At 48.2% G+C, this 25712-nt stretch overlaps 1 protein-coding gene across 1 annotated transcript in view; it reads left to right on the top strand.

Moving 5' to 3' along the window:
* TTC21A (tetratricopeptide repeat domain 21A) overlaps positions 1–25712 on the top strand; it is a 427059-nt gene that overhangs the window by 359070 nt on the left and 42277 nt on the right. The window contains exon 27 of the mRNA XM_086941450.1: positions 5077–5197. Coding sequence (XP_086797576.1) covers positions 5077–5197 — 121 coding nt within the window. The remainder of the gene's footprint in view (positions 1–5076; positions 5198–25712) is intronic.

The following is a 25712-nucleotide window of genomic DNA, read 5'->3' as shown; positions in this document are numbered from 1 at the left end:
TCTTCCCCTCCTTGGGAGTTGAATCTAGTCTTGTCCAAATTGATGGGTCCTCCTTTCGAACCCATTCATAAGTCCATGTTACAGCACCTAAAATGGAAAGTGGCTTTTCTGGTGGCTATCACATCAGCACCCAGAGTGAGTGAAATCCAGGCACTCTGCTCTACGGAACCGTATACGGTTTTCCATCACAATAGGGTGGTTTTGAGGACTCACCCTTCTTTCCTACCAAAAGTGGTGTCTGACTTCCATGTCAACTAAAAAAATTCTCTCCCCTCTTTTTTCCCCAATCCTGCTATACCAGCAGAAAGGTCTCTTCACTCACTAGACCTCAAGAGGTTTCTCAAATTCTATTTGAAGGGAACAAAATCCATTAGAAAGACTGACCAATTGTTTATAAACCATGGTGACGTTCTGACAGGTTTTCCAGCCTCCAAACGATCTATTTCGAGGTGGATAGTGTCCTGCATTAAACTGGCTTGTCAATTGGCGAACAAGCCTCTATTGGTTTCCCCTAAAGCTCACTCCACTAGGGTAAACGCGGCTACAATAGCTTTGTTACACAATGTACAGATGGCCAAGATTTGCAAGGCAGCAACTTGGAAGTCGGTACACACATTTACTAGACACTACTGTGATTCTCACTCCAGAGCGGATACCCTAGTAGGCCAAGCCTCCTTGAGAAATCTGTTTCAATGCTAGCTTGATTGGAGTCATGATTTTTTAACAATGTCTGCTTTATTTTATGCTCATCATTTGCCCGCAGGAAGAGGGGATGGGCTTGCTACTCGATTCATGTACTTATGACTATTGATGAGGATCCCCTGGAAGAGAAGGATAAGTTACTTACCTGTAATCCTAGTTCTCTTCAAGGGGTATCCTCATCAAAGTCATAAGCAACCCACCCGCCTCCCTGGGCAAATGATCAAGGTAAATGTCATCTCATTGTGCCCTGGCCTCTCGGGTCTCCGCAAAGAACAACTGACCTAACTGTCACCCCTGAGGCATGATGGGAAGCTAGGAGTCATGGCTGCCTTAAAGGCACGGTGCCAGTTCTATTCTATGTCTTTCTGTGGGTTTGCTTTGCAGCTTTCTACACTAATGTTCTCTGCAACGCAGCCTATGGGCTGACAATGTTTTTCATTCCTCTTTGCAGGATTATGATTTTTGTTGTACATTAAAGCAGTTTTCAAATGTGTGTTCTTTCTCCCTGCTTTATTGGAATTGTATATATGTGCAAAGGAAATTCTTACAACATTACTCAGCCCTTAGTGTATGGAAGGCAGCATTGTGTTATTGTTATATACATATATATATATATTTTTAGAGCTACATATATGTTTTCCCGTATATGTTTTATATGTTTCCACGGTCCCCGTGCATGGGCGGGAATATTCATGTGCTTATGACTTTGATGAGGATACCCCTGGAAAAGAACTAGGATGGCAGGTAAGTAACTTATCCAACTGTGCAAGAAATTCTTCATCTCTTTTGTCAAAGTATCAGAGTGTAGGGTCCCAGAGTTCTCACTCCAACATTTCCTGGTGTATTTTCAAGTCCCAAAGCACTCCTGATGGCTTAGACAAGCTGACACCTCAGATGTAGACCATAAAAGTGCCCCAGAGCATGCCAGGAGACTTCACTGAGCCAATAAGGTGAGTAAAGAACTCCACGAAGGTAACCCATCTCAGCATTAAAAACTGCATTAAAAAGGGATCTCTAAGATCATTCTGGGGTGTGTCTTCAAGTGAAGGCATGCTCTGCCGCAGCATTCAGCAATAATGGGAATATAACTGGCATGTGATCGGATAAAGTTTGGGGTTAAATGCTCAGCGCACCAATATCTTTTGTTACCAACCAGTAGTCTAAATGCAACCAAGCACCGCAGGAAGTGGTTGCACATTTGACTTCTGTTGCCAGGGAATGCCTCATGTGGCAATTCAATTAAGTCTTGTACAGACAATATAGAATTTAGTTGTGCAGTAGCACAGGGGTGGGGTCTCCAAGTGGACTGAGATTTTATATAGTCTGGATCTAGTCCCCCAATAACTGTTGAGTGCCCTAAACTAACAATGTTGGTTCATATAGCGAAGAAGAGTTCAGAGGAGTCAACAGTGAGACCATATACACATGCAATAGTGAACCTTTTGCCCATGAGAACACCATGAATGACAACATATATCCTTTCTTTGTCGCAGAATGAGCTCAGGGTCTGCCGCTGCACCCCTCTCCTTATTACCTCAGCAGTCCCTGTGCTTAGGCAGAATATGTTGACATGTATGCTTCCCCAATTCACCCTTCTGAAGCCCACATTCTTAGCTTTGACTACTGCAAGGACTCTCTCCATGTGCAGGAGCTACTCATTGCATGTCATGGCCCATCTTCAGCGTCAGATATCAGTTGTTTAAGATGGATCAGTCATTCATCATGTTTATCAATTTGATCGATCATTCAGTCTAGCCGATTCATAATTGTTTCAATCTTGGAATCAATTCTTCTAAGGCTGTTCTGCATGTCAGTGAGTAGGGTTTTTATATCTATTTCCTCAGTTGAGTCACTCTCGCCTCTATCAGGAGAACACCCACCATTGGCATCCTCACTAATTGAACTTGAGGGGCCTTTCTAATCAAACGTCAACTTGGCTTGATGTTTGCCAGTTTTCCCCATAGTAAAGGATGCTGTAAGAGCCCAGGCAATGCCGAATATGTTGGCGCTCTACAGTAGCCCTCACGACTACAAGGCTTCCAGAGAATGGTCAGCGGCCCCACCTCATCCCAGGTCTCCCAGGCAGGGCAGACCTCCAAGGTGAAGGTCCTCCAGTTGCACTCTCTTGGGATGCCAAGGTACAGAGAGCAATGCAGCCAGATATCAATCACAGTGCCAACTCACCACGTAGGTGCAGCAGGTCCATGCTTGACATATGCCAACCTTCACGGCACTCCCAGCCCAGCAATCAAGCCAATTATTAAAGGGAGGAGCCCTGACTGCCCTTCACACAGATTGACTGCTGCTCACTCCTATCCCGCCGTGAAGGTCGTGACCCCCACTCACAAGCAAATTGACTCCCAGCGAGTGGCCCTTCGAGGTTCTCCCCCCAGCTAACATCGTAGGCCAGATGCAGGATGCAAAAGCCTCTCCAAACCCTTATCTCAGTCACGCAGGTTGCAGCACCCAGGGCAGGTCTCAGACCCCACTCCAGCGGGCCTTCACTCCTCCACACTCCTGGGATCTGGCCACTCCGCAGCCACAACAGTCCTTCCCCATGCATCTCCAAGGTGAGACCAGAGCAGGTGCCGTCTCCCGCTTTTGTGATAGGCCATTGTTGCCCACAGCCACAATCAGCACGGTCCCAGGTGCAGCTTGCAGCAAAATCTCTCGTAAAGGTGGATTCTGTGGGAATCAGCCTTAATTGTCAGCCCAGAGCATGGATGGTTGTCAGATTGCTCATCGGGCTGGCAGTCTAACACTGTGTCGTATATCTTGCTGACCAGCTGTCTGGTGCCCTCCACGTTTTTTTGGGTTCACCAGGTTTTATACCCCTTTCCTCACAAACTGCCAGTATGTAGAGACCACAAAAATAGGAAATATTGACCACCACCTAGAAAATTGCAAACATTTTGGTGAAAAAAAGATTATTTTTTTTAATAAATCTGCCTTTTTTTAATGGGAAAACAGGGATCTAAGTACAGCAAACCTTTTATTGATGACATTTTTAGAAAAGAAAATACATACTTCGTTGCATAGTACCTTTTTCTCATTTTTCCCCCAAAAATGAAAACGTTACTACATTTTTGCTATTTTTTAGTTTCCGTCAGGTGATCCACAAACCCTTGGTACTGTTAGAACCTCCAAAATGCGTGGGAAAAAGGACTCTACTTTTAGACATGATGGCATTCTATTCAAATAGCCAGTTAAGTACAAGTATCATAGTAACTACAGTTGAGCAAGTATTTTTTTCTGAGATCTGACATCACCAATAGTGACTTTGGTAGTAATCAGTCAGAGGTTGATAAAACATAATCTTTTCTTTGCATTGGACAATGTATTTTGCCATGCTGCTGCACAGAGATTTTTGTTAACACTGCTTGGATGAATCAAGCTTTTTCAGAAGTTAGTATGATGTGGGGACAAAACATGTAAAAGTTTGTGGTGCTCATCGTAGTGTAAATGGATCTGGCAAATCGAGGTATGTGGCGAGAGGGTGGGATGGGGCATGTATATTGGCCAATGATGAATTTTTAAATGTGTTATGCCAGTGGGTTTAAAGGTGAATTTATAAGTGATATGTATTTCTTCCACATACATTTTTTTCAGAAAACTAATTGCAGATGTTTTATTTCTTACTACACTTAGTTTGTAACATTATTCAAACATCCTATGATTTAATGATTAGTTCAAAGGGTGACCACAAAAAACAAACCTTCGACTTGGTCTCTGGAATGTATTGCTCAGAATATATTGTATCAGCCATAAACATTAGGAGGAGGAGGGGGATTGTATGTCCGCACGCATGCATGCGGACCTGCTGACCTTCAGGAGGCTACTCAAGACCTGACTGTTCAATAAGTAGGGCGCCCCCCCTGCACCTTGAGACCCTCACAGGTATGTAGTGCGCTCTACAAATGTGATTGATTGATTGATTGAATGTGTCAGTACATGTGTACACCTCTTGTTCTTAGGTATTAGATTGCTAAGAAACCATTACAATTTCTCTGTGCAGGTACGTAAACCCTAGGAAATGTATTTAGAGTGTCTACCGATATTCTCAACTATCTCTTAGCATTATTACTAGTCTGAGATATTGTGTTCCTGGTGCTGTTTAAGGGCTAGTTAGGTGTAACTATAAGTGAGTATGTTTTTCTTCTTTTCTGTGAAGACATATGTTTAGAGACCAACAATTGCTCTACCAATTATATGTGAAGAACTTTGAAGAACATGGCTTTATTTGTAGCTGAAGCTAGTCTTGTACACGGGGGGTCGAGTACAAACATTTCTTTCTCTGATTATAATATTTATTATGTACTCTCTATGTAATGAAATACTAGACATTATGAAACTTTCATTTATGTTTTGTTTTAGTCATGTTGTAAAGCATATGAATACCTTGGCTTCATCATGGAAAAAGAGCAATCTTATCAAGACGCGTCCAGTAACTATGAATTGGCTTGGAAATACAGCAATGAATCAAACCCAACAATTGGTGAGTTATGAAAACACATGATGCTGTTTTTATTCGGATGTATGTCGTTACAAAGCGATGTTTTACATCGCAGTACTTTACGACACAAGTTTTACACCGCAAGTCGTTACCACGACTTGCATTGTTGGGGGCTGGATAGTGAATAGTTTAATTTACTATTCCAACTCCAGTCCCCGTGGATAGTAGGGAAGGAGTTGGATAGTAAATTAAACTATTTACTATCCTGGAGCGCCCCCCAGCGCAATTCGTTGTTACAACTTGCGTTGTGAAAGTTGCGTCGTAAAGGAACTGCGGTGTAATATCCAAGTTGTAAAGGATGTTCCCCTTTTTATTCACATAGTCTTACTTTTGTCAAAGTGATGTTGCCGGTGGAGATTTTTTTAGCAGATACACATCATAAAAATAAAAGGTTTTAATATTGATTTGTCAGGACACAAAATCTTAGCAACCTCTTCCAGCACCAGAACTTGCTTTCACCAAAAATGAGGAAGGTACTGTTGGAAAAGGGGTTATTGGTTTGGAAATGGGGGTCCCTTACCAGCTTAATAAATACATCCTGATTAGGTCTCAAACCAAGCCTCAGCGAAGCTCTGCTCAGCCCCTAGTAGATTGCCACAAGCAGCCAGTTCACCAGTGAAATGCATGGTAAGTTCGAGTAGTATCAACATTTTAAAATAAAGAACCAAACAAAATAAAATTCTGAAACCTGTTTAGAGAAATAGAGAAAGAAATAATGATTTAAAGAGACATCAAGATCATTAAAATTGATAAGGAGTACTGGAGTTATGAAAATGGAGAGTGTTAAGACAAAGAGCACCTAGAAAAAGTAAAGTGACTTTTAAAAGCTGCAGTTTTTGTTGACTGGTACTGAGGCATGATTTAAGGCCAAACTCTAAGGAGCAAAGGTCTGATATTCCAAGCAGGTTGTCCCGATCATAGTTTTTCCCTTCAGACTTTTTCTTTTTTCATAGCAGTCAAAGTCCTTCAGCAAGGCAAGGTCCAAGACTATGGCTGGTGAGGGTCCATCAAAGTCAGATACGTCATCATTCACCACCTGATGATGCTGTTGGTTTTGGTGCCAAAAGCTTCTAACAGGACAACGCTGGATTTTTTGTTGCAGGGCTTTAACCTTCAACCTTTTTCAGTAATTTCAATTCTCCAGCAGGGCAAGGCTGGAAGCTGTAGCTAGGCAAGGTTCCACAATGCTAGATGCTTTTAACAAGATGTCCCACTGAAACAAATTTTAGCATGCTAAAATTCTCTGAGCGGGACGAACCTGATTATCTTGACTGCCTGGAGTACAACCTTCATGGGCACACCTCAGTACCATGTTGTGTTTCTCTCGTTGCGTAAACTGAGTCTCTGAATAAGATCTACAAGGTTTGCTTTCTAACCCACAGTGACACAAGTGAACTTAGTTCAATACGCCAATGCTTGAGTGTGAAAGACCGGTTTTTGTAGCCCTCAGAACTCCACTCATACATATTTGAATTTGTGTCAATGCTTTTGTGTTACCTACAGTCCCTGAATAGAGATCCAGGGGCAATATGGTGATCAGAAAAAGCCTTTTTCATTCTCTTCAGTCTCTCTCTCTCACACACATACACACACACACACACACACACACACAAGATATACTAAGAAAAAGACACTCTAACAAAAAAGCACACTTATTTCAACAGGTGTCCACCATGTTGATCAACACATCTAAAATAACCTCACAGAATAGGATTAACACAGCTCAAATGCATGTTGCGAACAACGAGAACAGAATAGACATTTCTAACATGGTTAAAATGCCATCTAAAAGCCGAACACCCTAAAAACTACGTCTATGCACTACGCTAGAAGAGAATGGAAAATAGAATAACTTGCAGCTAGAGTTTCTTAGGCTTAGGATAATAGGCGTACTGCATACCTTGTTTATAGCAGAACAGTATAATTATCAGGTCTCAGGGAAGTCTTGTTCCCTGCGAAGGGCAAACACGCTCAGCATCAGCATCAACTCCTCCCGGGCTTGGTGTCAGTTTTCAGTAGAAAGCGCAATACTGCTTTAGAATTTCTGGCAGGCAGGATTATCTTCTGGACCGGCAGTAACTTGCTCACGATAACCTGGGGCAAAGGAACTCTCCTCGTAGGCGGTCAAATGACAGTCTTTGTGTACTGTATCTTATCTGAGATGGAATTTCCATTTAGTAACTTGGGAATGTTTGATTTTATAAACTAGCTTCAAGATGCTAGTCTAGGATGCATTCCTTTAAACATATAAGGTAAAAGTATGACAATTCAGAATACATTATTTTGACTGTTGTTCTTTGTTTGACCTTGAAATTGAGATAACAAGGCACTTATTCCAGACTGATGTCGAATCAGGTTTTTTGTTGATGTCTATATCTTAATGACTTGACACTCATGAGAGGCTTTTGTGCATTAAGTCTCTCACCTGCAGGATCCAGTCATCTGTGGTCAGCCGATCCTTGTTGGAGACAAGAGTCCTGCTTTTTGTGTCCTTGGAGCAGGCGAACAGGAGGTCATCAATATGACCTTTGAAGAGCAGATTTGATAGAGACTTCTAGCCGCAGATTACTTACCTTTGAATTATCCCCAGGCCACAGACCGGTAGGTGCAGTTGTCCTACTCAGCACAATGTCGTCCACGCCAAAAGTGACATACGTGGTACCTATATAGGTGCCACCTCTGCACACCAACATCAGTTCTTTCCTTTCCGCACCAGATAGTGGAGATCTGTGAAGAGCTACCCTTCAGTTAACTTTTGACTGGCTTTTTTCAGCATTTTGTCAACTACTTTTGAGAAAAATCCTTTCTCCTGGTATGACAGGGATGTCCCCCAGAAACCAGCTGGTTTCAAACCATATGGCAACTGTCACAGACAAATGTCTGGGACAGACCCCCACTTGGTCTGCTTATGATGCCTCGAGAAAGAACATGACTCAAAGGCCTGCGATGATTGCTGCGCCATGCACCTGAAGGCGCTGAGGGAATGCTCCCTCAAGTTCCTGGTCACCTGACTTCGGATGACCTCTCGATAATCAAGATCCCAATTTTGTGGAAGGTCACAGGACTGCTCGCTGGCGGTCGTCGTCCCGGTCAAAGTCGTCGTCTGGTAAATTGCACAAGAAAAGAAATCCAAGAAGTCAAAGAGGTCTTTGACTTCTCTGCATCCATCCAAATCTTTGGAGGAAACGAGGAAGCACCAGCACTCCATGCCCTGCACTTCTGTCGAGCCCCAACCAGTGTCAGCTCCACGCTTCCCCGATTTTCCCGTTGTGACTCCTGACCAACTACATTAGTTCTATGAGGCCATGTACCTCATTTTTGGGTGTCCCAACCCCTCTGGAGAGCCTTTGGGACCCCTGGGTTTGGCAGGGGCCTCTACTTGTTTCCCACCTGCAGGTATGCCCTCTGCACCAGTTGGGCCCCATTGATCTGTTGTTGGATCCGGAGTGGCACTGCCAGTGAGACAGAGATCTACTCTGGTGCTCCCGTGCTGACGCCTATCAACAATACCATCCCCTTCGTCCTTGACTTTGACACAAAGCAGGACTGGTATCACACAATGCCAATTCCTGAGCAGTGCCTTCCAGGCCGGATCCAGGACATTTTATCTTTGACAGGCCTGGTACAGGGGATGAATTGCAGGGGTATGGCGGCCCTGATAAACATTGCCACCCATTGGATGATAGTAAGGATACCTGGTGTGAGGATTTGGTCGATGCCAATGAGTTAGACACCCCACCTGACACCGGCTCGGTCTCCCTCCTATTGTGGCTACGGACGAGTGGGCCTCTTTTGCTATGTGGTGCTTAGGGCAGCTGAGATCTTGGACATTTAGCTGCCCTCAGTGGTGGTCAAGATTAACGTCTTGATGGCTGTCCCCTCCGAACCCTTGCTCCTCTTTAATAAAGCCCTCACAAATGCCCTCCTTGGGGCATGGTCCAATCCCTGCACGGTGGCTTCTGTGTACAGGATGAACACCAGCCACCACCGCCCTACTCCAGGTGACCCTAGTTTCCTCACCCAGCACCACATTCCAGAGAGCTTGGTGGTCCAGCCATCCACTTCCATAATTAACCATGACACTTTCCCATCCACTACTGGTCCAAGAGGCTGGATAACTTTGGTAAAAAAAATTCTCTTCTGCTAGCCTAGCACTGTGATCGGGGAACACCGCGTGCATTTGGGGCCATTACTTCCACACGACCTGGACTTGGTTGGGCAAGTGCTGCCAATGGCCTTGGAGGAATGCAAAAAGAAAAAATGATAACCAGAATGAACTGAATGCGGAACTATGTTATACATTCACCCCAGTACAGAGATTGTGGCCTAAATCCATCATTTTTTTGCTCCCGGGCCATTCCAGTTTGAACTCAGCCATATGCAAATCAGTCTTAAACCTGCGCCCAATGGGAACAGTCTAGCCCGAACTGCCAGGCCAGGTCCTCCCTGGACTGGAAACAAGCATCCTAGGACCGGTTTTGGCGTTTCACCCCTCATCAGCCAAGACAGCTTGTCCCACTCTAGGTGACAAATGCAACAATTGATGGACAGAATGCAGAACAATGTCATACATTCATCCCAGTAAGAGATCTGGGCCTAAATCCATCTTTTTTTTTACTTCCTATGCCATTCCAGTTTGAACCCAGCCATATGCAAATCAGTCTTGACCCTGCGCCCAATGGGAACAGTCCAGCCTGAACTGCCAGGCCAGGTCCTCCCTGGACTGGAAACAAGCATCCTAGGACCAGTTTCAGGGTTTCACCCCTAATCAGCCAGGATAGCTTGACTTTTGTGGTATGGAGAGCACAGGACCTACGTCTGGGCATACCCGTCCCACTCAGGGTGACAAATGCAAAAAGAACAATTGATGGGCAGAATGCATAACAATGTCATACATTCACCCCAGTACAGAGATCTGGGCCTACCGCCATCGTTTTTTTGCTCCCCATGCTGTTCCAGTTTGGACCCAGCCATATGCAAATCAGTCTTGACCCTATACCCAATGGGAACAGTTCAGCCCGAACTGCCAGGCCAGGCCCTCCCTGGACTGGAAACAAGCATCCTAGGACCGGTTTCAGGGTTTCACCCCTCATCAGCCAAGATAGCTTGACTCCAGTGGCATGAAGAGCACGGACCCAGGTCAAGTCAAGTCAAGTCAGAATTTATATAGCGCACTACATACCCAGAGGGTCTCAAGGCGCTTGAGGAAGGGGGGGGGGAGGTTTACTGGGCATACCCGTCCCACTCGGGGTGACAAATGCAAAAAGAACAATTGATGGTCTTGGAGGAGGCCTGAGCCATACTCTCCCAGGCTATTGCAGACGGGAGAGACCCGGCAAAGTCCTCATTCATTGCAGTCTGGACTCAATCGACTCACTGGGCTGAGCATTTTCTTCATCGGTGGCCATTCAGCACCACACCTGGCTGGGGACCACTGGCTTTTCCGGGGTAGTCCGAGCATCAGCAATGGAAATACCCTCTATGGCTCCTGTCTCTTCGGAGAGAAGACAGACTCAGTGCTAAATCACTTTAAAGACTCCAGGTCTAGGGCCAGGCCCTTGGGCCTCTTTATGGCCCCTTGCCACCCCCAGTTTGCCTTTCATGGCCATGGTGAGGGTTTCCAACTGCACCAATGCCCTACCAGTCATCACGTCCAACAAGCTTCTCTACTTTTCCTGGCTCAGGACGTGGTTCCCACAGACCACGTAGGACAGGTAGCTAGAGGTCAGGCCAGTCCACTACTACCCAGGCAGCCACAGCCTTCAAGCCCATTTAGTTTGTCCTCCTAGGGCATCCAGTGGGGGGGCAGGATTTGCCATCACCTGCCCCACTGGAAGTTAATAACATCAGACAGTTGAGTACTATAGAGTGTACAAAGGGGCTACTCCATCCCCGTTGTGGCTGCCCTCTACCCATGCCTCCCAATTATGACTCGTTGATGGAGGACCATCTTTCCTTACTGTGCCAGGTAGCATTGGCTTCCCTGGTGACGAGAGCTATAGGGAGGCTGCTGAAATCAAAAGTAGGTTGTGGTTAATATTCCCTCACCTTTCTGTTGTCCAAGAAGGACTGAAGCCTTCGCCGTATACTAGACTGGCGCCTTCTAAATATTTTCCTCAAGCAGAAGAAATTCAAAATGCTCACACATGCTCAAGTTCTCTCTGCCCTAGAACCCAGATACTAAATGTAGCATTGGATTTGCAGGATGCATATTTTCACATCCCCGGACTGCCCACCCACAGACGTTACCTGCGGTTCATAGTGGCCCACGAGCACTGTCAGTTTGCCATTCTTCACTTTTGCCTTAACCCTTGGATTGTAGTGTAGTTCCTATATTCCCAATAGGCTCTGCACATTGGAATAATATATCCTATAGATTTGATGCAGGACTTAGGTTAGTAGGTCTCTATCGAATATACTAAACTTAACTGTGATGGCCAGCTAGCCCAGAGGTCACTAGAAACTTTCTCGAATTCACAAGAAGGGATTCGTTTCTGACAACTCCATAAACATGACAACTTTGTTTCCCTAGGACTGGAGTAACTAGCGTCAGAGTCGTAGAAACAATAGATAAGTATTTCACTCAGTCAATCGTGCAGGCTTCGTTTCTACAGAGTTGCAGAGAAATAGGGAGATGGGCGTTTTCAATAAAAGGTTTATTGAACAGTCTTCTTTCTCATGCAAGAAAGGTGAACTGCTACAATCGTTAGACAGAATGCAAAGTATAATGCATACAGCGAGAATAGTTTTATAAAATAATACTGTACTAGCATTGTATGGTTTCTAAGCCATAAAAAAATACATACATAAAAAACACAGGCTAAAATACTCAACTGGTGCTACTAAAATACACCTACTCCAATGTACCTAACCTAGGTCTAGTATGAGGGAAGAAGTAAGTACGGTCTTTTGCATAGGTTTAGTTTTTGCCAAGAATCTACCAAAGGTTTCGCTAGGTGCTAATCAGCTCCATACCTTGGAGTGAAGGAGGTCTGGTATCTCTGTCTCGGGACTCGATTTCCCAATACCCCGCAAGGGGAGTCATAAACACTGGAGCTGGATGTCTCAGCAAAGGATGGCAACTTCCTGATCAGTGCATCAGCTGGAGAGTTGGCTTCCTTCGGCACTTGCTGTAGCGAGCTGCGTCAGGCAAGTAGGTCGTCGAACTGCTCCGAACCACCATGCTTTGCCGTAGCAAGTGAAGGTATATTTATACCTTGAAGGTGTTTAGGAATGTGTGATGGAACGGCCCGTAAAACCCTGTCTGAGGACCCAATCCCCCCTATCATGCCTTGTCCGACACCCCCGGGACTGAGTTTACCTCACCGAAACGCCAGCACCGAGACAGGACGCCGAGCAACCTCCATCACCAACGAAACCCCGCCCTTCTCTCTCCCACAGGAGCCAACCCGAGCAACAGGAAGGGAGGAACCATATCCAGCTGACCCCGGAAGTCCCGCCCCCCTGGCAGAGTCAGCACAGGATAAAAGCCCGGATTCAGCACAACAAGGGGTCGGAGTTTCGTGGCAGGACCCTCTGGCTGGAGACGGAGAAGGTGACCAGACGTGCGAGGAAGAAGTGTGGACAGAGGAGTGGTGGAGTCCCTTGGAGGTGGCTGGAGAGCGGCCGTAACTCACTGGAGAGTTACGGCGGACCGCGTGAGTGCCTTTTGCCTCCTTTATCCCTACTCACTAGGAGTTCGTGTTAAAGTCCCTGTATATAAACCCTCTCTGCATAGTCTCACTACCCTTGCACTGTATTATAAGTATATAGCACCTCACTGTATAAAGCCCTTCCGTTACTCGCACACCCCACCCCTGCACCCTCTCTATTACCCAAACCTGTGTTCCTTATCCCCGGTACCTTCCTTTCGCCACTGTCCGTTTCCGACCCCGCTCTTGCACTACCTGGGTGAAGGTGTACAGTTGAGTCTCTCTGTCGACTCGATCAGACTAACGGTCCTTTGTTTCTTTCCTCTCTTCCGGTCCTCCTGGGAGTCTCCCCGTCATCGAAATCTACCCGGACCATCTGCGGACATCACGAAGAGGAAGAAGCGACGCCCCTGTGTTCATCGCCTGGTGCCACACCCTCGACCTGTTGGGACTATCTATACTGTAAATCTGGAATAAAGACCAAATATTGCTCACTACATACGGCCTCCTCGCCTGCTTTTCCGGCCCGCTACACTCACTCCACGACATTTGGTGTCAGAAGTGGGATCTGCTGGAGGTATGGAGGCCGTAATAAAGAAGATGGCAGAGTCCCAAGAACAATTCGGGAAACTTATGGAGCAGTTCATGAAGACTGCCGAAGACGACAGAGGTCAGCTCCACGATGTTCTGAAAGGCCAGGGGGCGACCCATGAAGATACCGTGACAAAGCTAGCAGACGCCCTGGGCCAACAAAGACCGATGACCTCTCTTCCCTCTGTCGTTCTTCAGAAATATGTCCCTGGAGAAGATCCGGACTATTTTTTCACGAACTTTGAGAGGATAGCTCAAGCCGCCAACTGGCCTGCTGATCGGTGGGGACAGTATTTGGGTCCACTCCTCACCGGTGACCTCCAAGCGGCCTACCAACAGGCCAATATCCAGGGCAACACTCCCTATGCTGACATTAAAAGGTGCATCCTAGAACGCCTTGGCATTGATGATGATACTTACAGGGTGAAACTTCGTCAGGCCAGGGAAAAGCCCCAAGAGAATCCGAGAGCACTCTCCTTTCGGATCCGCGATCTCGCCAACCGATGGTTGAGACCCGAAACCTCTACCAAGGAGAATATTCTGGAGAAGATCTATCTGGAACAGTTCCTTAATTCCTTGCACCCGGCTACCCAACGCTGGGTGAGGCAGCACTCCCGACTCACCCTTGAGACCGCTATAGAGATAGCGTCTGCATATAGCAGGGCACAAGAACTTCAGCGGGGCAAAGACGACCACCCCCACAGGCCCCTGCCTGCTACGTCCACTCGCCCAACCCGGCCTCCCCAAGGCCGTCGACCTGAACCACCACCGCTGTTTCCCTCCCCCGTAGTGTTCCGAACCCCGACTCCCGGACCCCAGTGTTATTCCTGTGGTGGGTTCGGACACATTGCACGAATGTGTCCCCAGAAGGAGGAGCCGATGGAGGTCGGTTTCGTCAGGAACTACCTGTGTAACCCTCCAGGTTACACGCCACCGCCGTTCTATTGTCCAGTGTCCATAAATGGTCAGCCACTGAGGGCTCTCGCCGATACTGGATGTCGACAGAGTGTTCTACGACCCCAAGACCTTGTCCAGACTCTAAGCAAACCTACTGGGGTGGTAGCCATACAATGTGTGCATGGAGACACTAAACAATATCCCACCACTCAGGTACGAGTCCAACATTCCCAAGATCCCGGGACCTCTCTCACCGTGGGCCTTGTGCCCACACTACCGGAACAAGCTATTTTAGGGAGTGATTATCCGGGACTTCCAATGCTCTTACAAAAGACTTCCGACTCCCTAACTCAGTGGTGGAAAGAGGCGCCCTATCCCGAGTGTCCCGATCAAGTACCCGAACCCAAACCCCACAAACCGAGGAGTCAAAAGAGAAGAGAAAAGAAAGAACACCTCAGCGCCTATCCTGCCATTATTGACGAACACCCCTGGCAGACTGACCAAGAGTTCAGGGCCGCCCAACGAGAAGATCCTCTGCTACAGGAGGCGTGGGGAAAAGCACTTGATCACGAGGACCCCTTACAAGTAGGTCCTTACTTCATTAAGAAAAACGGGTTGTTATATCGGAAAGGGGGGCCCCAACAGAATGCTCAGTTGCTTGTTCCCGGCCCCTTTCAAGACAAAGTCCTTTTTCTGGCACATAGTCACCTTTTGGGGGGTCATTTCGGGGACGAGAAAACCAGCCAAGCCATCTTGGAGAAGTTCTATTGGCCGGGGGTGTATCAAAGGATCAAGACTTACTGCCGCGAATGCATCATATGCCAAAAGAACAGTCGACACAGACCACCCCGTGTCCCGTTACAACCCCTCCCTGTCATAGACGTTCCCTTCAGTCGCATTGGGATGGACATAATCGGTCCCCTCTTGCCCTCCCGTAGCGGGTGTCGCTATGCCTTGGTCATAGTAGACTACGCCACCCGCTTCCCGGAGGCCATACCCCTCCGCCAACCTACCACACAGGCAATAGCGAAAGCCCTGATCTCCTTGTTTTCGCGGGTTGGCTTCCCGCGGGAAATCCTCACCGACCAAGGCACCCCATTCGTTTCAGCCCTTATGAAACGGGTATGTGCGGAGTTAGGAATCAAGCAAATCCGGACCTCTGCGTATCACCCGCAAACAGACGGGCTCGTAGAACGATACAACGCCACGTTGAAACAAACATTAAAAAAACTCTTGGGCCTCGAAGCGAAGAGATGGGAAGACATGCTTCCGTTGGCCTTGTTTGCGATCCGTTGTAAACCTCAGAGCAGCACGGGGTACTCCCCATATGAATTGCTGTACGGACGAGCCCCCCGTACCCTCCTAGATATGGCCCAGGAAGCATGGGAAGCTGAACCGGACCGGACTCGTCCACTCCCAGAATATATGCAAAACCTCAAGACACATCTGTCTATGATTCGCGATATTGTCAGACAAAACTTGGTGACCGCTCAGGACAACCAAAAGAGACAATATGACAAGGGCACTCGCAGTCGGGTCTTTGCTGTCAACGACCTAGTACTCCTTATGATGCCCTCGTCCGACCAAAAATTATTGGGACAATGGCAAGGACCCTACCCCATCCTTCGGCAGGTAACACCCGTCACGTACGAGATAGAACTGGATCCTACCCGAGGCACCACTCAAATCTTTCATGTTAACCTGCTAAAAAAATGGGAAGGACCCCGTCCGGTGCTGTCGGGAACCAAGAAGAACCTCATCTTCCCTTTCGACCCTTGTCTAGATTCCGACCTTAACCCAGTACAAATTCAGGAACTTCGCCACACCTTGGAACCCCTGAAAAGCGTCTTCTCGACTTCCCCTGGTCGAACCACGGTCACCGAACATAGGATTGAAACCGAACCAGGGAAAGTGGTCCGCCTGAGGCCGTATCGAGTGCCAGAGGCCCGTAGAGATGTCATCCGTCAGGAAGTGGAAGTCATGCAACAAATGGGAATAATTGAACCCTCAGTCAGCGAGTGGAACTCCCCTATCGTATTGGTACCGAAACCTGACGGCTCGGTCCGTTTCTGCATCGACTTCCGGGAGGTCAACAAGGTCTCCAAGTTCGACACCTACCCCTTACCCAGGGTGGACGAAATGATCGAAAGAATAGGGCAAGCAAAATTCATTTCCACACTCGATCTCTGCAAGGGGTACTGGCAGATACCCCTCCGGGAACAAGATAGAAGAAAGACTGCCTTTTCCACCCCGGATGGGTTATATCAATTCCTGGTCATGCCCTTTGGACTTCATGGCGCCCCCGCCACCTTTCAAAGGGCCATGAACCAAGTCCTGAGACCCCATACAGCTTACGCAGGCGCGTATCTGGATGACATCGTCATCTTTAGCGACAGCTGGCCCCAACATCTGCAGCACCTTTCCAGTGTTATCAGCTCCTTAGGCTCATACGGATTTGCCATCAACCCGGCCAAAACCACGTTGGCCGCGAAAACAGTGAAATACTTGGGGTTTCTTCTGGGGGACGGCCTGATCAGACCCCAAGAGAGCAAAACGGCAGCCATCCGATCCCTCCCGTTTCCACATACAAAGAAAGACCTCCGAGCCTTCCTAGGACTCCTGGGGTATTATCGGCGCTTTGTGCCCAACTTTTCTCAAAGAGCGGCAGCCCTCACGGACCTGTTGAAAAAAACAAACCGCTCAGATGAACAACTCAGGAACCCCTCCTCGGAAGCCTGGCATGCCTTTACAGACCTCAAAGAAGCCTTGACCTCGGGTCCTGTGTTGGTTCCCCCCAATTACTCAGTCCCTTTCATCCTACAGACAGATGCATCGGACTACGGCTTAGGAGCCGTATTGTCCCAGAAGGATGCCCTGGGAAACGAACGACCCATTCTGTTTGTGAGCCGCAAACTCTTCCCCCGGGAAAAACAATATGCGGTGGTTGAAAAAGAAGCTTTAGCCATCAAGTGGGCGGTGGAAAGCCTTCGGTATTACCTTGAGGGTAGAGACTTCATACTTTATACAGATCACGCCCCTTTGGAGTGGATGGCTAGAAACAAAGGGCAGAATGACCGGGTCCTGAGGTGGTTTTTGTCTCTCCAACCCTTCCATTTTCAAACCAAACATAGAAAGGGTTCCGATCAAGGTAATGCGGATTTTCTGTCCCGGTATCCGCATTCTCCTCCCATTACAAGAAGGACAGCTAGGGGAAGGGGATGTGATGGAACGGCCCGTAAAACCCTGTCTGAGGACCCAATCCCCCTATCATGCCTTGTCCGACACCCCCGGGACTGAGTTTACCTCACCGAAACGCCAGCACCGAGACAGGACGCCGAGCAACCTCCATCACCAACGAAACCCCGCCCTTCTCTCTCCCACAGGAGCCAACCCGAGCAACAGGAAGGGAGGAACCATATCCAGCTGACCCCGGAAGTCCCGCCCCCCTGGCAGAGTCAGCACAGGATAAAAGCCCGGATTCAGCACAACAAGGGGTCGGAGTTTCGTGGCAGGACCCTCTGGCTGGAGACGGAGAAGGTGACCAGACGTGCGAGGAAGAAGTGTGGACAGAGGAGTGGTGGAGTCCCTTGGAGGTGGCTGGAGAGCGGCCGTAACTCACTGGAGAGTTACGGCGGACCGCGTGAGTGCCTTTTGCCTCCTTTATCCCTACTCACTAGGAGTTCGTGTTAAAGTCCCTGTATATAAACCCTCTCTGCATAGTCTCACTACCCTTGCACTGTATTATAAGTATATAGCACCTCACTGTATAAAGCCCTTCCGTTACTCGCACACCCCACCCCTGCACCCTCTCTATTACCCAAACCTGTGTTCCTTATCCCCGGTACCTTCCTTTCCCCACTGTCCGTTTCCGACCCCGCTCTTGCACTACCTGGGTGAAGGTGTACAGTTGAGTCTCTCTGTCGACTCGATCAGACTAACGGTCCTTTGTTTCTTTCCTCTCTTCCGGTCCTCCTGGGAGTCTCCCCGTCATCGAAATCTACCCGGACCATCTGCGGACATCACGAAGAGGAAGAAGCGACGCCCCTGTGTTCATCGCCTGGTGCCACACCCTCGACCTGTTGGGACTATCTATACTGTAAATCTGGAATAAAGACCAAATATTGCTCACTACATACGGCCTCCTCGCCTGCTTTTCCGGCCCGCTACACTCACTCCACGACAGAATGCCATGTTTGACGTAAAGTCGGGCATATGAACGTCATGAATGAACCCCTAAGGAATAGATGTTCATTGTAAAACTAACTGAGTTTTTGAAGAAATCAATATTCAAGCAAGGGGAAGTCCCTAATGGCTTAAGCTGGTTTTCCAAGAAATCGTTGTGACGTTTGGTGAACGGATGGAAGTAGCCATGCCTGTATTTGGGTTGCATGGGCTATGCCTAAATAAGGGCTGATTTCTATGCCTATATGAGGGCAACATGAATTGTACCTATATAAGGACATGAATCAGGAAAATCCATTTGTAATCTAAAACGCCATACAACAGGATGTTCACCAAGATGATGACGTTAGTTGCAGCACACCTGTAGAGGTCTGGGATTCTAGTCTTCGCCTAACTCGACAATTGGCTGTTAAAGACAGGTTCACTCCAGGCAGTTGTCTCCAGCCTCCAGACTATGGTGAACCCCTGCCCTCACTGGGGTTCACTATTGACATGCCAAACTCACACCTGATTCTCTGACGCTACTTTTCATCGGAGCTGTTCGGGACTCGGTACATATTCTGACTTATCCTACCCGAACAACGAGCCTAGGATATTGAGGCTATGATACCGATGTTTCAGCCACTATCTTGGATTTTGGTGAGAAAAACTTTGAGGCTACTGGGCCTCATAGCCTCATGCATCCTGCTGGTAACACATGCCTATTAGCATATGCATGCTCTGTAGTGGGACTAAGTCCCACTGGGAGCAGTGTCAGGGGAATCTCTCCGATATGGACCAGCTCACGGGGGAACTGCTAAAGACATGAGGTGGTGACTGACGAACCACTATTAGGTCAGTTTCAGACCCCTCTTCATTCCCCAGCCAGAATTGACTGTACTGGCAGATGTGTCACTCCTGGACTGGAACAGCCATCTAGGGTAGGTGTAGATCGGAGGACTCTGGTCTCTGGCAGATTCCAAACTCCACGTGAACTTGTTGGGGCTCCGGGACATTCGCTTGGCATTGACGGCATTTTGACCCTCCATCAAGGGAAAGTTAGTGCAGGTGTTTACGGACAACACCACCGCAATTTGGTACTGCAACAAGCAGAGGGTGATGTGGTTGTGGACCCTTTGTCAAGAGGTGCTGCATCTCTGGACATGGCTAGAACACCAGGGCATTTACCTGGTAGTGCAAAAACTGGCAGACTCTCTGGACACAGAGCAGACAAATGCAGCCCTCAATGCCTAGTTGATCAAGAATGTTGTATCCATATGGAGGTGGTGCAAGGCCTCTTACATGAGTGAGGAGAGGCCTGGTTAGATCTAGACGCCAATGCAGAGGACACTCAATGTCAGCAGTTCTTCATGCTGGACTTTCCAAGGCGGCTCTGACTCAGAGACACTTTTCGTCTTGAGTGGAGCTGCGGCCTCCTGTATACCTTTCGACCAATATCATTCCTGCCCAGTGTTCTCAAGAAGATCAGGAACAACCGGGCCCAAGTCATTCTTGTGGCTCCGGATTGGGCACAGAGAGACAGGTGATATCTTTTGACCTTCCTCCCGAAGTCTCTGATGGTATTCTGGCAGCCAAGTGTCCCTCTCCCAAATTGGTATACGTCTGCCATCGGGACAAATTGGGTGGTAAGGTGTGTATCAAAAAGCATTGATCCCCTAACTGCTGCAGTTAAGGGCTATCTTTTAGGCAATTCTGCATTTTTGCGGTTTCTGGACTGGCCTTCCTTATTTAAGTCACACGTTGTGATGAGATTACTCAAATGTTTGCAACACATATTTCTCCCTAGGCCATTCATTATGCCCCAGTGGGACTTGAACCTAGTCCTCATATTCCTGATGTGTGCGCCTTTTGAGCCGATGCACAACTGTCCTCTTCGGTTATTAACCACCAAGACTTCACTTCTGTTGGCCATTACATCAACCAGGAGGGTCAGCGAGCTGCAGGCCCTCTCAGTGCACACGCCTTACACTTTTTATCCTGAAAAACTGGTTCTCCAGACTCTTTTCTCCTTCCTCCCAAAGGTAGTCACGCCATTCCACGTAGGCAAGACGTTCACCCTGCCTTCCTTTTTTTACCCTGCTTCATCCTTGCAAGGAAGAGGAGATACTCCGCTGTCTGGATCCAAAAAGAGCATTGTCGTTCTACCTTGACTGCATTTTGGACTTGGTCATCCGCAGACTTTATGTCCTCCTCCTCCTCTTCCTAGTTTTGCTAAATTCGTTTTGTTGGCCTTAGGACTATGTGCACTTCACCACTGCTAACCAGTGCCTAAATGCTTGTGTTCTCTCCTCTGAACATGGTATCAATTGTTTATATCCAATTGGCATGTTTAATTAACTTATAAGTCCCTAGTAAAGTGGTACTACATGGTGCTTTGAGCTTTCTGGCATTATTTTCACCAAAATCTTTAAGATTGCATATTTCCAGTTCTACTGATTGGATTTTTGCCATTTTGGTTGTATTTGTGGGATCATTTTTGTGTGGTGTTTTTCACTTTATTACTGTTTGAAGTGTTTCACAAATACTTTACACATTGCCTTTAAGTTAAGCCTAATACTGTATGCCAAGCTACCAGAGGGTTCAGCACAGGCTAATTTAGGGTTGGCTTGTGGCTCACCATGACAAGGATTGTCGTTCCTGCTTGACCAGGGCTCACACCCCAGTCAACCAACAACCCAATTTCTTACACCTCACGAAAGAATTCCAGGTGGCTAACCAACTCTTCGTAGGGTGCATCGAGACCACAAAAGGGAAGGCAATGCAGAAATGAACCATCTCCTGATGGATTGTGCTATGCTTAAAGATCTGCTACACATTGGCCAAAAAGCAACCACCTGAGGGTTTGTTCACTCATCCTACCAGAGCGAAAGTTACAACCATTTCATTAGCTCGGGGAGTTCCAGTCCTGGGCATCTGTCAGGCTTCAATGTGGGCGTCATTGCACAGGTTCACAAAGCAGTACTTCTGGAACAGTCAGGTCCATTGGGATGGGCATTTTGCCCTTTCGATCCTGCAGAACTTTTTAGTCCTAAGTTGGGTTGACAGACCCACCTCTGGTGAGGTATTGCTTGGGTATTTATTCTAAGGTAATTAATCTGCGGCTAGATGACTTTATCAGATGAACAAGTTACTTACCTTTGGTAACATCTTTTCTGGTAGAGACTGTATCTATCCACAGATTCCTTACAGATCCTCTCTGCTCTGCGAACTGATTAAAGGAGGAGGGTTTCCCTTGAAAGTCACACCAGAGGACAGTCTTCATCTTGGGTCCATGGTCCTGGCGTGGAAAGTCAAGAAAATTAGCTGATGTCATTGCGCCGAGGTGGCGACTATATAGGTCCCGTGTATGTCACTTCTGGCACGGCAAACGCATAGCAAACAGCACCACTTACCAGCACGCAGGGTTACTGCTCAAAACGTTCCAGGTCCGATCTGGCGATACTTCTAAGGTAAGGAATCTAAGGCTAGAGAGAGTCTCTACCAGATATGGCATTACTGAAGGTAAGTAAGTTGTTCTTTTAATCCAAGGGTGTCAGGAAGAATTCAAGAGTCTAGAGTCTTCTTTCTTCCAGCAGGGCATTCTCCTTCTGGAGGGTTCTTCCCAGGCCGAGGATTGTTCTGGGAAGGTTGGTGGTGATGTGCTAGTCTTATCCTGTGTAGTAGCCACTGAATAAAGAAGTTTCCCTATCCTATTTATTTTCTCTCTATGTGCACCCCTTTAGTAAAACTTCTTCTTTCTGTAAAAATTACCAGAAGCCCTAAATTCAAGATCGCAGAAACCTTTTCCTTCTGGAGGAGCTCACGACAGGGCTCTAGTCATTCCCCTATTAGATGATCTCTCTTTCCTCTGGCATGAGCAGATCAATCAATCAATCAGTACACTTGTAAAGCACTCTACTCACCCGTGAGGGTCTCAAGGCGCTAGGGAGGGGGGGGGAGGGGAGTGCCGCTACTGCTCGAAAAGCCAGGTCTTGAGGTGTTTCCTGAATGTGCGGTGGTCCTGGGTCAGACGTAGGTGGACGGGGAGGGAGTTCCATGTCTTGGCCGCCAGGTAGGAGAATGACCTTCCTCTGGGGGTGGTTCTGCGGATCCGTGGGACGGTGGCAAGGGCGAGGCTGTCGGAGCGGAGTTTGCGTGTTGGAGTGTAGAACGTGAGGCAGTTGTTGAGGTATTCGGGGCCTTTGTCGTGGAGCGCTTTGTGTGCGTGGGTGAGGAGCCTGAACATGATTCTTTTGCTGACGGGGAGCCAGTGCAGGTCTCTGAGGTGGGCTGATATGTGACTGTGGCGGGGGATGTCGAGAATGAGTCATGTGGATGCATTCTGTATGCGTTGGAGTCTTTTCTGAAGTTTGATTGTGGTTCCTGCGTATAGGGCGTTCCCGTAGTCAAGTCGGCTGGTGACGAGGGCCTGTGTGACCGTCTTTCTAGTTCTGGTAGGGATCCAGTGGAAGATCTTACGGAGCATGGGCAGGGTGTTGAAGCATGAGGATGAGATGGCGTTGACTTGCTTGGTGATCGTGAGAGAGGAGTCCAGGATGAATCCCAGGTTGCGTGCGTGGTCAGTGGGTGTCGGTGCGGTGCTTAGTTCTGCGGGTCACCAGCAGTCGTCCCAGGTGGATGAGGATGGTCCCAGGATGAGGACCTCGGTCTTGTCTGAGTTCAGTTTCAGACGGCTGAGTTTCATCAATTCTGCGACATTCTTCATTCCTTCCTGGAGGTTGAGTTTGGCGGCAGCTGGGTCTTTGGTGAGGGAGAGTATCAGCTGGGTGTCGTCGGCGTATGAGATGATGTTGAGGTTGTGTTAGCGTGCGATGGTGGCGAGGGGGCTCATGTAGATATTGAAGAGGGTTGGGCTGAGTGATGAGCCTTGGGGTACGCCGCAGATGATCTCAGTGGCCGCGGAGCGGAAGGGAGGGAGGCGGACTCGCTGGGTTCTGTCGGAGAGGAAAGAGGTGATCCAGTGCAGGGCTTTGTCTTGCATCCCGGCGTTGTGGAGGTGGGTTATTAAGGTGCGGTGGCAAACTTTATCAAAGGCAGCTGAGAGGTCTAGGAGAATGAGGGCGGTGGTTTCCCCGTAGTCGAGTAGGGTCCTGATGTCGTCGGTGGCTGCGATGAGGGCAGTCTCGGTGCTGTGGTTGGCTCGGAATCCGGACTGGGATGGGTCGAGGGACCCGTTGGCTTCGAGGAATGCAGTCAGCTGCTTATTGACGATCTTCTCGATCACTTTCGCTCGGAAGGGAAGAAGAGAGATGGGGCGGAAGTTTTTGAGGTCTTTGGGGTCCGCTCTGGGTTTCTTCAGTAGGGCGTTTATCTCTGCATGCTTCCGGCTCTCTGGGAAGGTGGCGGACGCGAGGGAGTTGTTTATGACGTTCCGTAGATGGGGAGCGATGATGATGTTGGCTTTGTTGAAGATATGGTGAGGGCATGGGTCGGAAGGAGAGCCGGAGTGGATGGTGTTCATAGAGTGGGCGGTCTCTTCGGTGCTGATTGGGAGTCCAAGCGCTGAGGATGGCTGTAGGGTGCGTTGGTTCGGTGGCTGGGGGGGGAGTCTGGGCGCCGAAGCTGCTGTGTATAACCGCGATCTTGTGGTAGAAGAATGTGGCGAGGGAGTTGCAGAGGTCTTGTGATGGTGTGATGTTGTTGCTGTTGGCGTTGGGATTGGAGAACTCTTTTACGATGTTGAAGAGTTCCTTGCTGTTGTGTGTGTTGTTGTCCAGTCGTTCTTTGAAAGATGTCTTTTTGGTGGTGCAGATCAGCTGGTGGTGTTTGCGGGTGGCGTTTTTTTTTTTTTTTTTTTTTTTTAAACCTTTATTGCGCAGTATCAGCAAACAGTTACGGGCCTACAACCACCTGGCCGGCCTCGGCTACGATATGTAGCACATTAGCAAATGTACGGTAACTCAGTAGCACACCGATAAAAACAGCAAGCATGTCAAGTTACACTGTAACCAGAGCGACCACTGAGAGACAGGAGGAATTAAGGTTCATTTTTTAAATTTATAGAATATGAAGGATCAAATGCCGCACAGTCTAGCAATGAGTACCGAGTGGGCAATGCGTACAACAGAGCAATTAAGCAGCAAACATTTTTAGGATACCGGTGCTAAAGTCTATCAAAAGGATAAACGTAAACCGTACAAGCAGCACACCAGTCATCGCCCATCCCAGGTACGTAAGACAACCCTAGTACCTCCCACAGGACCGCGAGAAGCGGAGAACAACGAGAGGCACCCCACTAACCCAGCATATCAATCCAAAGGAAATGAGAGAAAAGAAAGAAAAGAAAACACAAGAGAAAGAAAAAGAAGAAAAAGGCCAATAGTAACTAAGGGAAAACAAAACAAGAACCCCAACCCCCAACCCCCCACCCTGCACCCCTGCAGAGGCTACGGCCTACCCCCCCCCTGGCAGCGTGCCTGTCGCCCTCAAAACGAATACCCCAAATTTAGAGAGAAAGACGTAGTCAGGAAAAGGCCATAGAGTAAAGAGTAGACAAACCCAAGAGCCCCATCCCTCCAGCCCCCCACCCTGCACGTCGAAGAGGCTATGGCCCACCCCCCAACTAACGTGCCTGTCGCCCCAGAAATACCCCAATGAAAGGGAAAAAACGGGGGAAAGTCACTAAAACCAGACCCCTGCCCTCCCCCCGCTCGCACCAAGTAGCTCAGGCTCGATCACAAATAGACCAACAAATCGACAAGCAGTGGTGGCGTCGTAGTACAGATCAGTAAAGCGTCCTTATCACAATAGTTAACCGGGCATCCGTCCTTCAATATATGAAAGAAGAATTCACCCCTGACCTATTTTGACCCTTCCATCAATACGTGGCCACTGAAAGTTAGCAATGCAGTACAACCTCAGACGATCAGAGTAACCAGGCAAGCAAGGCAGAGCCAACTCCGTGGGAGACACCAGCATCAAGGGGCTGAAAAGACAGCCCTTCCAGACATGTAGGCGCAACAGCAAGGTTTCGGGCCAACCTCCCAAATCGCGACACAATAAAAGCAACGCAGGGTGGATGGGCAAAGGAAGAGTTCCATAGAGGCAATCCGCCTGCTTTGCAGTTTCAGGCCCCAATGCCGCACTCACGCGGTCGGTCGACTTGGACCCGTCTCCAACACTAGTCAGGGCCCCCTCGGAACCACCTGTAGGTACATAGCAGTTTCACCCGGTGC

This window comes from Lissotriton vulgaris, chromosome 10 (genome assembly GCF_964263255.1).
Source record: "Lissotriton vulgaris chromosome 10, aLisVul1.2, whole genome shotgun sequence".
In the NCBI taxonomy this organism is placed as follows: domain Eukaryota; kingdom Metazoa; phylum Chordata; class Amphibia; order Caudata; family Salamandridae; genus Lissotriton; species Lissotriton vulgaris.
Note: the sequence above shows the minus strand (reverse complement) of the source record. Positions and strands in the feature narration are given on the sequence as shown.